The sequence below is a fragment of the Microplitis mediator genome, chromosome 2 (genome assembly GCF_029852145.1).
Source record: "Microplitis mediator isolate UGA2020A chromosome 2, iyMicMedi2.1, whole genome shotgun sequence".
Taxonomy (NCBI): domain Eukaryota; kingdom Metazoa; phylum Arthropoda; class Insecta; order Hymenoptera; family Braconidae; genus Microplitis; species Microplitis mediator.
Window position 1 is genome coordinate 13,012,736 of NC_079970.1, and position 17,652 is coordinate 13,030,387.

Consider the following 17,652-nt stretch of genomic DNA (forward strand, 5'->3'; position numbering starts at 1 on the left):
CCAATTGACGTCCAACTAGTTCCATTTTAAAAATGTTTTTCTTATTATAGTGTAGCTAAATAAAATTTTTAATTGAATCCAAATTATTCTTTAGAATTTTTTCTAAACATTGGCGTACTTTTTAGGTAGTTTTTTTTTTTAAATCTAACTATTGTATTTGTCCTCATGGTCGATTTTTCAAGGGATTTCGTCGTAAACTATCATAATTAGTTAAGTAGAGTTCAAAAATACCATTCGTTAAAAAATTTATATATGAATGTATATATATATATATATATATATATATATATATATATATATATATATATATATATATATATATATATATATATATATTTATGTAATATAACGCACTTTTGAGGACACGATTGCGTCTACAATTCTTACCCGATCTTAATGAAATTTTCTCCACTTCTTTTATGTGTAATTACCACGGTTGAGTTCGAAGATGGGCCGAATCGGTTGATTAATTTAGAAGTTATGGCTGTTTGAAATTTTTACGATTTTTCGAAAAAATCAATTTTTAATCACTTTTAAAGTCCATATAACTTTAAAACTAAAATTCATAGAGAATTTCTGTAAAAAGTATTATAAAGCTTGACTAATAAGCTGTAATTTATGACCTTAAACTTTACATTTTGACCATTTCTTCCAATAATTTGATAGCCTTGAAAATTTTAATGGAATCAAAAAATGTCGAAAATATGGTTTTCATTCCACATAACTTATGCTTGTCCCATTATAATCCAGTTTCATCAGCTGTATTTCATTTTGCACAAAATAACCTGTAAATTTCACTGCTATTTTGTATTCTAAAAGTATTTCTTTTATTATTTATAATGTATCAAATGTACCTCTAATCCCTATGATTATCACTGGTCTTGTCATTACGATAGAACCCACATTTCTTATCAGATCTCAATGAAATTTTTTACACTTATTCTATAGCAGATTATCTTGATCAAATTCAAAGATGAGCTAAATCAGTCAATTAGTTTTGAAGTAATGGTTGTTTGAAATTTTCACGATTTTTCGAAAAAATCAGTTTTTATTCACTGTTGAAGTTCATATAACATTAAAACTAAAACTGATAGACAATTTCAGTAAAAAGTATCATAAAGCCTGTTTAGTAAGCTTTATTATTTGACCTTAAACTTTATGTTTTGACCATTTCTTCTAATAATTTGATGGCCTTGAAAATTCTAATGGACTCAACAGATGTTGCAAATATGGTGTTCATTCTACATAACTTATGCATTTCCCATTATAATACAATTTTGTCAGTTGAATTTCATGGTGAACAAAATAACCTATAAATTTCCGAATATTTTATATTTTTAAATTATTTCTTTTATTATTTATGATGTATCAAATGTACCTCTAATCCCTATGATTATCACTGGTCTTGCCATCGTAATAGCGATTACAATTGTGATCTCATATTAATTAAATTTTCTATACTTTGTTTACGTGAAGGTTAGTTCAATACATTACCTATATAATGTTTTGTCAAATCAACAATCTGAAGTTCTCTATCGAAAATAGTCGTTGTCTTTTTTTACCCTCACTCTAAGAAAACGAGCCTAATGTCATATCATGTCTATACACTAACATGTATCACAAGATATGTTTGTAACTTTTTATATAGATTAATTGGAAAATCTACCTTCCATTTCGGCTGCCGAATGGCCTTTTTTTTATCTATAAAGGTGATTTATAAAGTTAGCAGAAATGATTGAAGGTGAGAAAATTTGGTTTTCACGACGAGTCGATTATAGAGCACAACCTCTCCCGCTATCGCGTCCGAGGCGTGCAATTGATGCACCAATCGCTATACCGCTTCCTGTCAATTTGAGAATCATTTAACAGTTATATCTTATATTCACTCATTGAATCAAACTGCTCCTTTTTAGCTTATTTATCACCTAAAGAGCTAGTAATCAATTCACCACCAACTTTATGATTGACGTGTTTCTTGAGCAGTATGTGTTCATTACATAATGCATCTGTCCTGTACTGCTTGCACCGTAAAACGTAGATATCGCATCAGAGGTTGATAACACGAAAAATTATAAGATGGAATACGATACTGTTTGATATGAATACTTGTAGTACAATATAGTTTATTGAAAGTCAAGTCGAATTCAGTAAGTCTGAACTTCACCTTAAACTTGATTCCCTCTACGAATAATGCTGTCTCCCGCCTGATAATATGCATTTACATGGTCCTGTTTATTTGCATCACGTATGTGATTCAACGGCCTCCACATTGTAATTCACTTTTTAAAGAAAGAAGTGCGATCGACAAGTCCTAATTTCTAAGAAATATTTACTCTTCCAACTACTAACTGTCAGACTATAACCTTTTCAACTATTTCACACTACCCACGGCGGAGTGTGGTTAGTGTCAAATAGGCGTTATGGCACTCCGTTGGTGAAAATCTGAAAATGAAATGATAAACGAAACAAATTCCTATGGAGACAAACCAAAATCCCCATCCCCAACATAGATTGCACGCCAATAGATTAGTCAAAGGTACTCACAGTCGTCGTCGTAGTATAATACGTTTATTGACTCCATCAGAAATACAATTATCAAAACCACTTTACTAATCAATTCCACAATATATGACCCAAATGGCGATTAGTAAAAATTTAACTTTAGCAATTAAGCAACTAATGGCGTCTCAAATTAATATTTCACAACAGCAGGCACACACCCTGCTCCTACAATAGATTATCCACGTCTGGCCACGGCAGCACGTGATTCTCATGCCGGCACTTCGGCCGACGACATTTTGTTTTCTATCTCCATTTCACCAATGGAGATATATCTCTGTCTCATGTTATCTCATCAAGATACTACCGATGTCAATTTAATTTGACAATGCAATCCAAGCAATCCCCAACGCCAAACGACCAACCATTCCCAATGAGATTAATTATTGCAGCTAATCATTAATAATTAGCTACTAAATATATATATAAATATTTAAATTTATATATAATAAATTTATTTTGATGCTACTTGTTGCATCCGCGCGCATGCGTAAATCAACCACGATCACAATCATAAATAATTTTTAAAACTCCTTTACTCTATACCCCCAAACTTTTATATTACCAATTAGTTCTTAAAATGTAATAATAATAATCAGCAATTTTTGCTGATTATTGTACGTTTTACAGTTTCTTAAACTAAATCTTTGAACACACACAATAATTAAATAGAAATCATAAAAATATACAAAATAATTATAATAATAATGGTATATGAGACGTGTGAGCAGCGTGTGCTGCCATCTGTTGCCCACCGACTGTGATGTGAGACTGCCACGATATTTAAATATCGTGACAAGACTTATTAGAATTCTACTGTACAAATAAGACATACCTTTAATGTTTAAGAAAACCATGTATAAGTAAATAATTTAAATTTACTTTAGTTATTTCCAGAAATTTCGGAATCAAAAGCGGATAACCCACTGGAGGGTTCTGGATTCATAGACTTCGATAAGGTAGCGATGATTTTTTCTTCAATTCAATTTTGCTTCATCATTAACCAAGATTAATGCAACTAACATACATAATAATTATTGCATCCTAAAAGTATTCTTGAATTGATAATTCAAAACCTCGATCTTTTCCAAGTACAAAAAAAGAAATTTTTAAGAAATACAGGCTCTAAGTTTGATGAGAGCTGGTGTGTTGTATCATTAACGCCATCATTTAAATTTAAATTAACTTAAACGCGAAAACATTAGATCCGTTCTATTGAAAAATTGCCATAACACAATACACTCACCTTTGGTTGTTTCTTCTCTTCTTGGTGCGCAATTGATTCGTTTTAAGCGGGATATTATAAGAACCAAAAATTACTTTGTACATGAAAATTACATTTTTACATTGAGTTACTCTAACATATAAGTTGAGAGATGTGGCTAAAAGTTTAAAACTTATAAGACGTAATCAATTAATTAATAAATTCAACTTCTTGACAAGTTTCTATCCTTTTATCGAATAATTTGATTTAAAATCAAATCAACACTCGACCAGAAATTTTGATTCGTTTTCAGGAGGTCCGAATCAATCATGCGAAATAAAACATCTTAAGGCAATCACATGGCCTGCATCACAAAAATAACGCACGTCCGATTCCCTTCATTATTAAGAAAGCTCCATTCGGCACTTCTTCGATACAATTAGCATGGCTTAAATCACTTCTCTTAATCAGAGTATGGTCATACATGACCGTGTATGATTCTACAGTGTTGATTAAATTACAAAGAAAAAAAATTTTTAACTTCCCGCTCAGAAAATCGACGATTTTCGAAAAATTCGGGTAGTTATTGTTTTCACCCCGATTTGCGAAAATCGAAATTTCATCAGATGTCGATGTTTTGAGGTCCTAGAAAGCTATTCTGACTATTTTCAGCATGATGCCCGTATGTGTGTGAGTGTGTGTGTGTGAATGTGAACGCTCTATAACTTTTTAACTAACAAATCGAATTGGATGGTTAAGGTGGAAATTGAAAGAGCTTGTTGGCCACCAACTTTCCTGAGAATTTCAGATCGTTTCATAAAATAGACTTGAAAATATTTGCAAATTACGAAAAAAAAAAATTTTTTTTTTAAGTTGTTTATTGATTTCTCAGTAACGAGTTGAACGATCAACTTCAAAATCTAATCAGCTCTAGACTTTAATGAAGCACGTGGATCGCCGCCTTGACCAAGAAATAGTGAAAAACGGGTTTTTCCAAATATCTTCAAAACGGCTAAACGGATCGATTCCAAATTCGTATCAGCTAGAGAATTCAAGAAAACGCACCGATTGCCACCTCAAATGTCAAAATTGGTTTATTAGTTCAAAAGCCCCCCAAGCCGCCCAACTTTGATTTGGCTTGAATAATTAGTGTGCTATCTGGCTTGGGGAAAGTAGAAAATCTTAGAGGGGACGTTCTGAAACAAGCGGATAATTGCTTGTTGAGAACCCGAAAGAAACAAGTGGAGTGGCCCTTTACATAGGGTATGGGGAGAACTTGCGTCCCACCACTAATCTATGCAAGCAGTTCACCAGAGCTGAAGTCTGGTACCATGGGGGATCCATTCCAAGCCCCACTTCGACCAGAGTCTCTCTATTTCCTGAGATGGGAGGAGTGTATGGGTCCAAATGTGGTCGGTATCGTGGTGGCTGTTGGTGAGACACCCACATGCAATGTATGCCTAATGGATAAGTTAATATGAGCTTATTCTCATATTTCGCTATTATAATATATGGTGGATTCAGTATATACAATAGGGATTACGCGGCGCGAGTATGCCCAAAAGGGCGAGGTATCGGCTTCTCGTCAAACGGAGGTGGGCTTAACGGCCCCGTTACATTAATTAATTAATTAGTTCAAAAGATATCCGCGCTGAAAAGTTTAAAATATAACATAAAATGTTATTTTTTCCGGATAAATCAAAATATCATATACTAAATGTGTCTAAAATCATACCAACTCTTCCTCTTTATAGTCTCTTTCGATCATCATATAATGTCATTTAACTTGTTCGTTAGTTCAAATCATGTTATCAGCAAAAAATTGAGAAAACCTTGTTTTTAATATTTTTCTCGGATATTCTATACATTACTGCTCTGACCTAAGTCAAAACTCACTCAAATCTTGATTTTGATCACTGACATTGATTTCTGCCTCGAAACATTTATTTCATTGAACATAATCGAAAATAAAAACTTTAAAACCGCTTCTTCATTAATAATTTTCGAATCTTAACTTGTCAAACTTTAGCAAAAAACGAAACTTGGTAGAAGTTGCAATGTGATTGTCGAAGCTGTTAGATCTGTCGGTTACTGAATCTCATATCAAATCAGTGAACCGCATTGGCAAAGTAAAGAAAAACAAAGGTTCTACATGTGATTCAAGAGATATTCTTATTTGACTCAATTCGAGGAAAGAAGTGGATTCTTTTATTTCAGGGATGAAATTGATGAAACAAGAAATTCCTGCTGATTAGCTCGTGCCAAATCGAAGGAATTGTTCGATAAATCCAGTATATTTGCATCGCAGTCATCCATCAGTAGCCTACAAGCTACGAATGGACATAAAAAAGAAATTTCCAAAAATTCCCCCACGCAATCTCTCGATTGCCAAAGGTGCAGTTTTTGTAAGAATTGCAAGTGATAAAGAACCAATAAAGCTCTTACCTTCTACAGGACTGAATAAAATTAGTGAATTACTGGCCTGACTTCCTGAAGTTTCATCATCTCAACAGTCTGTGAGCTCTATACCTACTCCACTCTCCAAAGTGATAAATATATGTCATCTTAATGCTCAGTCTTTACATTGTCCCTTTGATGAATTTAAAGAATTCTTTAGATGTCATAGCTTTGATGTCATTGCAGTTTCTGAGACATGGTTTACTAGCAATGTCTTGGATGAACAGTTTTCATTGCCTTCATTTACAATATATTGCAATGACAGGAACAGAATTAGTGGTGGAGTAGCATTATGTATTAAGAATAATTAATCGTCACGCTTTATACATTCATCTGAATATTGACAGAATCATCCTGAATATTTGATGGTAGAAGTCTGGTCTTTTATCAGAGAAACAATTTTGGTTTGTGTAGTCGATAGGCCACCAAATACTGGTCATATTGATTTATTAGAATCGGATCTTGAAGAATTAATGATTAACTATAAGCACGTCATTATCCTGGGAGACTTTAACGCAAATTTGAATATCAATGACTATAAATCTCAGCAGTTACGAAGATTTTGTGATGGTCTTGGTTTCAGTTTGTTAATTTTCATCCAACTCATCACACGGCAACAAGTGACACATGGATAGACATGTGCATGGTTAATTACTTCAGTCATGTGTCTTCGTTCAAACAATCAGAGGACCATTTTTATCAGGACATGAATGATCACCATCGAGTATGATTATTATGTGCCTCGTCAGAGCTCAAAATAATCCAATACAGAAATTGGAGTCTCGTTGATGAAACAACTCTACATGAAGTCTTTAGTCATGTCGATTTTGAATCATTTGAATTGGTGGATTCAGTAAACATATTAAATAATTGCATTCATATGCCCATTGATGAAGTCATTAACAAAGTTGCACCATTGAGATCGAAAAAAAGGCCATTCGGCAGCCGAAATGGAAGTAGATTTCTCGTTGTTGAATTTTTTTCACTGTTCACATAAAAGTTAATAATAAAATAAAATTTTTTTTTACATTTTCGTAAAAATTCTCGAGATGATAAAACAAAGAAAATAAAATAATTCTAAGGATAATGTCAAAATTGATGCTAACTAAATGAACTTCAGAAGAATTTTTGATGATAATGCACTATATGTTTTGATTTGACGTTATTTTAAGATACGTATGCATATATTTAAACTATCGGACCAATGGTATTCCGGACCCTATTCGAAAAATTATGATGGATTATGGTTTTAATGCTCGAGAATTCTACCATAAAGACAAAGGCGATAATTTGCTTTCAATAAAATCTACTAATAAAATATTCTATGATTAAAAATTGATTGTGATACATCAAAGTGTCATACTTGAAATTAGTACTGATATTTGAAATAAAAAGCCTATTAGAATATCAAACGACGAGTCGATATAGAAAATATTATCATCATAACTAATGTTAATCTTGTTATTGATATATCATATCATTTATACACTGTCAATTAAACGAAATTGTATATACCCACTGAATTGAGATGTTTGGATTTTATAATTGTCACACTGCGATAATATGAATTTAAGTAGCTCCATGAATGTACTAAGAAGTAGGAGAACTAATGCAATAGCAAAATTTCATTAAATGAATGGTAAAATAAGTAATTTCAGTGGTCTAGGCATATATATAGGCATGAAAATTAAAGCTTATTCGAAGAGCTTTCAGATGAATTTTATATAAAGTCGATAAGTTATCACATTCAAAAGATATTGAAGGAAGAATAAGTAAAAATATGAATTTTGGACATTTTGAAAATTTTGAAATGCTATAACTTCTAAACTAATCGACCTATTGAGCTCATTTTCAAACTCGAACAAGGTAGTCACCCACAAAATACGTATACTAAGTTTCAAGGTGATCGGTTTGAAATTGTGGCTATAATCAAAGTGAAAACCTGCATAAAATTAGTTTTTATAATATTTTGTAAATGTTCAAAATCATTTATCTACTAGAAAAAATGGTCCAATCAATGAGCTGTATAGTCAAAATTGTAGGCAATCGGACGAGCTTTCACATAGAACAAACCAAAATAAGCTATCTCTTTCCGTTTAGAAGTTACATCCAGTTAAAGCGGCAAACAAATTTTTTTTTGAAAATTTTACAAAATTTCAATTAACCATAACTTCTAAACTTATTGGCCGAATTGGCTCATCTTCGAACTTATCCAAGGTAATCGTCCATAGAATAAGTATACTAAGTTTCATTAAGATCGGTGTAGAATTGCGGACGCTATCGTTGGAGAACGGCGCGTTATATTATATATATATATATATATATATATATATAAATACATATATAAACTTTTGAACTGAATGTATTTCCTGACTCAGCTCATCGAGCTGAGTTCAGAGGTAGCAAAATTTTTCGAAAATTCCATCATGAGGACAAATACAATAGTTAGATTTTTATGAAATCTACTAAAAATTTCATTAAATGAATGGTAAAATAAGTAATTTCAGTGGTCTAGGCATATATATAGGCATGAAAATTAAAGCTTATTCGAAGAGCTTTCAGATGAATTTTATATAAAGTCGATAAGTTATCACATTCAAAAGATATTGAAGGAAGAATAAGTAAAAATATGAATTTTGGACATTTTGAAAATTTTGAAATGCTATAACTTCTAAACTAATCGACCGATTGAGCTCATTTTCAAACTCGAACAAGGTAGTCACCCACAAAATACGTATACTAAGTTTCAAGGTGATCGGTTTGAAATTGTGGCTATAATCAAAGTGAAAACCTGCATAAAATTAGTTTTTATAATATTTTGTAAATGTTCAAAATCATTTATCTACTAGAAAAAATGGTCCAATCAATGAGCTGTATAGTCAAAATTGTAGGCAATCGGACGAGCTTTCACATAGAACAAACCAAAATAAGCTATCTCTTTCCGTTTAGAAGTTACATCCAGTTAAAGCGGCAAACAAATTTTTTTTTGAAAATTTTACAAAATTTCAATTAACCATAACTTCTAAACTTATTGGCCGAATTGGCTCATCTTCGAACTTATCCAAGGTAATCGTCCATAGAATAAGTATACTAAGTTTCATTAAGATCGGTGTAGAATTGCGGACGCTATCGTTGGAGAACGGCGCGTTATATTATATATATATATATATATATATATAAATACATATATAAACTTTTGAACTGAATGTATTTCCTGACTCAGCTCATCGAGCTGAGTTCAGAGATAGCAAAATTTTTCGAAAATTCCATCATGAGGACAAATACAATAGTTAGATTTTTATGAAATCTACTAAAAGTCTCGCGTCCAATGGCTCCTTGGATTACTCAAGATATTAAAGATCTTCACATCGACGGAAAAAGCTATACAGAATCTTCAAGAGGACGGGTTTTGCGTATACTGAGTTTTCTAACAAAGAAAGCTCATTAAGAAACGAATATATAGTTAGAAAAAAAGCAACTTTGAATAGTGGTTTTCGGTTTGAATGATTTTAGAAGCTTAGGACTAGTTAAGCAAAAAAAAAAAAATAAAGGGCAACTTGATCTAGCTATTAATAAAATTAATAATTACTTCATACATTCTGCGAGCGACTTTATTAATAATGATGTTTTTGAATTTATAGAATCAGAATATAATAAAACTCAATTTAACTTTTCTATATTATCAACTAAATCGGTAAAAAAAAAAAACAACTGAATAAAACGTAAAAAAAAAAAAAATAGAAAATTCTTGTTTTATCTCGTTTTTCGGAAATTTTATTTTTTCTCTTTACCTTAAATTTACTGAATAATTAACGCAAAAATGGAAGAAAATCCGAAAAAAATTGATTTTTTCATTTTGGTAATGAGTACACAAATTACGGAACAAAATTTGTTCCTTTAATTGTTTTGTAAAACTTTGAGCAATCGGCCCGGGCAAACGGTTCAATAGATCAATCTAAAAATTTCCAGGGTTTTTTGAGGTACATTATGCTGTAAAATCACCTGGCAACATTATTTTTTTTTATCAATATTTGCAGAGTAGCGATGAGTCGACTAAAAAACCAGAAAATGGCTATTTTTTAGGGGTTTTTCAAATGGACATCAAGGATGAAAAAAAATTTTTTTTTGAAAAAATCGAAAATGGAGCTTGTAGGGAATTTATTCAAGTTTCTTAAGCTGCCCTTCAAATTACTGTGCGGCCATTATTTGCTGAGATATCAATAATCAAAGACAAAACGATCCTTTTTCATTTGAAAGCTGATATCTCAGCAGCAAATTGACGTACAAAGAAACAAAAAATAAGCAAATTAGAGCTGAATAAATTTCCTAAACGAGTCATGAATTCGTTTTTAAAAAATAAAAAATTTTCGCGGCCCCGTAGACCTTTAAAACAAAACCAAAAAATGTAGAAAAATTTTGTCTCGACCTTTTTCTTATGATTATGCATAAACCGTGGCTCGAAAAAATATTTTGCTGGAAGATCTCTAAACTAGAGATTTCAAGCTTCAATTTGCTTCTTTGGTTTTCCGATACGATCATTTTTTACGAAAATACAGCCTTCCAAAAATCACTAAAAAATTTCTAAAATTTTTTTGTTCTTTCAATTTTTTGGATAAGTGTATGTTTCAGTCAGACAAGATACGATTGGTATAATTTTACTGGCTGTAACATAGTTTTCTCCCGATATTTCTTTAGTTATTACTTCTAATGGCCTCAATACATTTACAAGATCTTTTATGAATTCTAACTGCTGTGCAGTTAGCATTGGCGGTGCTTTAGAATACTTGAGTAATATTGGCGCAATTCTTTCGGATAACTCAACAAATCGTTCTAATTGATAAAAAACAGAATTCCATCTGGTACATACAGACTGAATCACCCCCGAAGGCTTTAATTTGTGAAGCTGAGCTTTTTTTAAAGAGCCAGCAGCATTTGTATTATGCTTAAAATATGTAGTAATATCTTTAACAGCTATTAGTAAACTCTTGGCTTCTTCCAGTCCATCCTTATTTTCAAATGGGTTTGATGCTACTTAGTTTAATGTGTGGACAAAATATGGCATGTGTTTATTTTTGCCATATACATTTTTGACAGCTTTGACGATATTTGCGCCATTGTCCCTGATAAATGCTACCACTTTGGTACTTGTAATGCCCTATTTTTCTGTCATATTAATAATTACTTGCGCTAAGTAGTCTGCATTGTGTAGTTCTGTTAGAGCATTTACACCGAAAATTATACTCATTAATTTATTTTCATATATACAATGACCAGTTAAGCCTAAGTAGCTTTGACTATTATGAGAGTCGGTCCAAATATCTGCAGTTAAAGATAGTGCTTCTACTTCTTGTATTTTTAATTTAAGCTGTGTTGAAAGAATATCATATTTATCATCAATCATATGGGTTATTGTCGTTCTAGCTGGAACTTTATATAGTGGTGCTACTACTTTCATTAAATAATTAAATCCTGTTTTTTCTACAGTATTCAGGGGCAAGTCATCCTTTGCTATCATGAAGATTATTGCATTGTTTATTTGACTATGCTTAACACCATTATCTGAAAATAATAAAGAAAAACATAATTATCCATCCTGTGTGCATCTCACGTCCATGAAAATGAATTAAAACAGATTTTAGATACATGTTGTGACGTATATTTCAATGTCTTGCCTCCAAATGATTTTATATTTGTTAGGCAAGAAGTCAATGTTTGCTGTTTGACTGATACAGAGGTAGTAGAAGAGGTAGTTGCTCTCCTGGAACAGACTTCAGCTGGGATCATAAAACTTATAAACTAAGTGACCTATGACTTCCTCAGCGGTACAAGTGGTCATGGCTTGTCCTCTGAGGCCTGTCAGACTAAATGACTAAAAATGACCAAACGGCTTCCACAACAGCAATGGTCAGAAAATTACTGTTGAAGCCTGCCAAACCAAAACTCAAAACTGATCCCATTCTGCATCCGTCAAATTTCGTATATACTGGAGCGCTAGCATCTTAGCTAGACCGCTGCAATCAACCAAAAAGTCTCAGAGGGATAGAACTAGGTTCTATCATCAGATGATACCGGGTGACTAATTCGAGTCCCGCTCCACGGCAACAATGACTCGTCCACATACTCAAAATATCAAAACTGTAGATCCAAAACTCAAACTTTATCATTTTTCGAAATTTAATCTCAACCCATATCCCATAATGATTTTCCATACATTCAATTCTAATTCTTTACTATAATTATTCTTAACAATAACCCATAACTGTTGCTAAACGTTACTCCATATTGAATTCTTAAACCATAACTTTAATCAAAAATCTGGATCAAAATCGTAAATAACTGTAAACCAAATTATGAGTCTTGAGTTACCATGCACAGAAATACAATAAAACTCGTTGATGCTTGTGACGTTCACTTTGATTTGAACACCACACGAAAAATAACGTCACAACAGTTATTTTCGAATATCTTTGAAATAACTCAACCAAACAATTTCAAGATTTGATCAGCTCTAGAACTCAATGTCGTGGGAGAAAGAAATTCTAAAAAACGGTTTCTTTCGAAAACAATGGCACACACAAGTATTTTCGAACTCGAAGAGCTCGAAAATGTATTCACAACAATGTTTGCGGGCTCAAGGAGCTCGAAAACAGCGGGAAGTCTTGGTGCTGGCCCACAGGATCAACCGATTGGCTGATTTTAAACTTCCTGCTAAGAAAATTGAAAATTTTCAAAAATTCAGGAAGTTATTGGTTTTGGTCCGATTTGCGAAAATCGAATTTTCATCAGATGTCGACGTTTTGAGGTCCTGGAAAGCTATTCTGACTAATTTCAAGATGATGTCCGAGTGTATATATGGATGAATGTACGTACGTATGTACATACCTGTATCTTTTGAACAAATGAACCGATTTTGAATTTTAAGGTGTCATTCGACGCGGCTTGTCAATATCTTGAAGCTGTGAGAAATTGAGCTTGATCGGTAGGGCTCGTTCAGAGATAATCCAAAAATAAAATTTTTTCAAAGATTGATTCCAAAATCGACTGGGCTCTAAAGCTTTATAAGCCGCGTCGGATGCCACCCCAACCATCAGAATCAGTTCATTCGTTCAAGAGAAACCGTTGTCGAAAGAATTACAAAAAAAAATTTTTTTTTAAATATCTCAAAAACGACTCAATAAATCGAATTCAAAATTTGATAAGCTTTAGAACTTTATAAAACGCGTCGATTGCGACCTGATACAATAATGTTTTCGAGGTTCTTGAGCTTGAAAACAGCGGGAAGTTTTAGGGCTGGCCCGCACGGTCAACTGATAGACCGATTTTTTTAATAGTGATCACATTGAGTTGTAGGAAGGGTGATGAAACTTTAAAAACTTTATAACGTTCACTACTATTCGTCACAACCCACGGCGGAGTGTGGTGTGTGCAATATAGCCGTTATGGCCCACCGATGGTGAAAACTGAAAATAAAAATAATAAACAAAACCAAAACGTCCTTTGAAGATGCCCACAATCCCCACTGGACACACAGCTCTTCTCAGGCTGGGTTAGATAACCGAATTGGGCGCCAGTTCGTGTACGGCCACAAACAAAATATATTCAACAATAAAATAAAGAAAAGAAAATGAAAATGAAATAATAAAATACAGAGAGCAGTTTCAGGTGTTGGGAAAGGATAACAAAAAAGAGACAGTATGCAATAAATAAACAATAAAATTAAATAAATCCCAGGTTGGTAGCCATTTAACAACCCGATATATTTTAAGTTATAATGTTGTTTCAGCGGGTATTAACAAAACAATAATGTAAATAATAAAAGTCCAATTCACAATAAAACGCTTAACCACTGGTTAATTAACGCAAAACAATAATTATAAAAATGTTCGCCTTGACATCACTCACACGTAATGGCAAATAAGTATAAATAATTATAAATAATAATGTTGTGCACACCAATATAATTTAACCGCCGTTTATAATTATATAATACGCAGAAATAATTTGATGCTTTAATTAATTGTAACTATTTGCCGCCAATAATAATAATCGCTGATAATACTCGTAAATAGTTAAAGCAAATAATCACCAGTGTTTATAAATAATTATTAAATAATTGTAAAAATAATCAACGCAAAATAATAAGAAATGATCACAAATAATAATCACCAGTGTAAATATTTAGCGCGGAATAAATGATCACCGATAATAATATTTGAAAATTATTTAACTCAAATAATAAATACTGATCACCAATACGGTGTACATACAGGTAGATATTTACAGCAAAAAATAATAACTAAACACAAATAATATAATCTCAATAATGCATAAATGTTCTCAGCTAACAATTAAACAATTCGTAAATATCTACCACCATAAATAAAACGTTCAAATTATATGCAAAAATATAATGGATAATAAATGTAAATATTTTTGATATTTACCGCCGGGACAAACAAGTACGCAATTATAGATACACTTATTCAAAAAATTAAAGGAACAAAAAAATTTTATAAAATTTTTAGTGATTTTTGGAAGGCTGTATTTTCGTGAAAAATGATCGTATCGGAAAAACAAAAAAAGCAAATTGAAGCTTGAAATCTATAGTTTAAAGATCTTTCAGCAAAATATTTTTTCGAGCTACGGTTTTTGCGGAATCATAAGAAAAAGGTCGAGACAAAATTTTTCTAAATTTTTTGGTTTTGTTTTTAAGGTCTACGGGGCTGGGAAAAATTTATTCAAAAAAACGAATTCATGGCTCGCTTAGAAAATTTATTCAGCTACAATTTATTTTCTTTTGTTTCTCTGTACGTCAATTCGCTGCTCAGATATCAGCTTTCAAATGAAAAAGGATCCTTTTGTCTTTGATTATTGATATCTCAGCAAGTAATGGTCACACAGTAATTTAAAGGGCAGTTTAATAAACTTAAATAATTTACCTACAAGCTCCATTTTCGATTTTTTCAAAAAAAAAATTTTTTTTATCCTTGTGTAACGGGGTAAATTTAATAAATTATAATAATTTAAAATTTAAATTTGAATCAATTTTCCGCGGTTGGTCAATGACCCAATAACCATAAACCCCGTGATCTAGTTTATCGACTTGTCACCGGGAGCGCCAATTTTGGAGGCTCGTCCTCCAGAACCAATTAGAATTAATCAAGTGGGAAGGCACCCGATAATTGCCGAAGGGTCACGAACTGACACTTTTATTAGTGCGTGCACGAGGTGAAAACACACACAGTTGGACGGACCGGCGTTGCGATCAGACGCAAATCCAAACCATAAAATTCAGGTAATTATATATATTCTGGAGAGTTACTCGTGGAACCTTCTAGAAGCAATAATTTAAATAAATTAACAAATCGTGTATCCGGCCGGTAGCCGATACACTACAATTATTATTACTTACTTGTACTGAATTATCCACAGATATCTATATACGAATTGAGGCGAGATAAAGTTAAGGAGAGGAGAATTATTGTAAAAGAATGTGTCAGCGGAAATTGGCAGGAAGGCTGGAAAGACAAAGGACGCCACGAACAGTTCGGAGGAAAATTACATAAGGAGGTAAATAAATTGTCGGCCGGTTGCCACAATTTATTAATTAATTAATTAATAATTAAGAGATTCGTGGGCAATCGCCATTTCCGGTCGATTAAAATAAATTACGAATTCTCGGCAGGAAGGCCAGAATTCAAAATTTAATTTACACGCGGTCCGTCGGATAAATTCTCGGCAAGAAAGCCAGGATTTATTAACAATTAATATAAATATAAAAGCCAAATTTCTCGGCAGGAGGGCCAGAAATTTTTAATAAGAAAATATAATTAGTAAATTAATAATTTTATTTAATAAGAATATTTTACATTTATAAAATTCAAAAGACTGAAAGAAAGTAGAAGTGCTGTGAACTAGTGATAAAAGATAAATTAAAATAAGTAATAAAATTTATCAGTAAATTGATGTCAGTCATAATTGTAAAAATAAAATTGTTGATGCAAATAGAGAAAGATAGCGTCTGTCGCGGGCAGCAGTTTTTCGGTGTCAGTAAATTCTTACTCAACAACTTGACACTCGAAAAACTGAAAGTATAAAAGTATGAAAGAAATAAAATTACAGTCGGGAGAATTTTGAGTATAAAATAATAAAATTACAGTCGTGGAAATTTTTGAAAGAAATAAAATTATTGTTGGGGAAATTTTAATGATAAAATTTTTAAATCAAATAAAATCAGAGTTATGGAAATCTAAGTAAAAGTTTTGGAATAAATAAAAATTGAGATTAATTAAAAGTGCGAGTGAAATTAATCGGTAAAATAATAAATTATAAATGCGTGTGTGAGTGTGATACAGTCTCGGGGACTCGAATGCAAAACGTGTGTGTGTGTGTGTGTGTGAGAGAAAATTAAGTTTCCTGTGGAAACGGTTTAGAATAATAGATCCAGGGGATCAGGCAAGTTTCCATTTTATTATAAAGTCCAGGGGACTAGATTATAAATAAATTAAAAGATCCAGGGGATCAGGCAAGTTGCCTATTTTATTATGAAGTCCAGAGGACTAGATTTTTAATTAATTAAAAGATCCAGGGAATCAGGCAGGTTGCCATTTCGTTTATAAAGTCCAGGGGACTAGATTTTATTAATTAAAAGATCCAGGGGATCAGGCCGGTGGCCATTTTATATAAAGTCCAGGGGACTCATTAATAATAAGGAAAGTTTTGGTTAAATAATCATAAGAAATAAAGGTCCGGTGGACGAAATTTAGTTAAGTAGTTAATAAGAATAAAAGTCCGATGGACAAACATTGTAAAGAATTTGTAAGTGAGATAAACCCAGTGGGTAATATTATTAGTTAAAATAAATTTATAATTAATTACGTAAACAAATTGTGTAAAACAATTAATTTAATCCCTCAATTTCTTCACTCTTATAATTTTCAACGACCCTGATTTATAATATTAACATCTCCGGTTCTGGAAGGCCGAGTCTCATCTTCCAGTGGCGCCCTTATTAAGATCAATTAATAAAGGGGCCAAACTTGGCAAGGTTGAGATATACCCTGTTATACTTGGGATCCATTTAAAAAACCCACAAAAAATGGCCATTTTCTGGTTTTTTAGTCAACTCATCGCTACTCTGCAAATATTGATAAAAAAAATAATGTTGCCAGGTAATTTTACAGCATAATGTACCTCAAAAAACCCTGGAAATTTTTAGATTGATCCATTGAACCGTTTGTCCGGACCGATTGCTCGAAGTTTTACAAAACAATTAAAGGAACAAGTTTTGTTCCTTAATTTGTGTAATCATTACCAAAATGAAAAAATTAATTTTTTTTGGATTTTCTTTCATTTTTGCGTTAGTTATTCAGTAAATGTAAGGTAAAGAAGAAAAAAAAAAAATTTCCAAAAAATTAGACCAAACAAGAATT

The 17,652-nt window shown here is 32.1% G+C and overlaps 1 protein-coding gene across 5 annotated transcripts in view; it reads left to right on the top strand.

Moving 5' to 3' along the window:
* Window positions 1-17,652, top strand: part of LOC130664099 (collagen alpha-1(XVIII) chain-like) — an 826,723-nt gene that overhangs the window by 380,253 nt on the left and 428,818 nt on the right. For 4 of the 5 annotated variants that reach the window (XM_057463858.1, XM_057463863.1, XM_057463860.1 and 1 more), the window contains one exon: window positions 3,447-3,518. The exons of the other annotated variant lie outside the window; for it this stretch is intronic. In XM_057463858.1, the coding sequence (XP_057319841.1) occupies window positions 3,447-3,518 (72 nt within the window). The remainder of the gene's footprint in view (window positions 1-3,446; window positions 3,519-17,652) is intronic. 5 annotated transcript variants of the gene reach the window in all.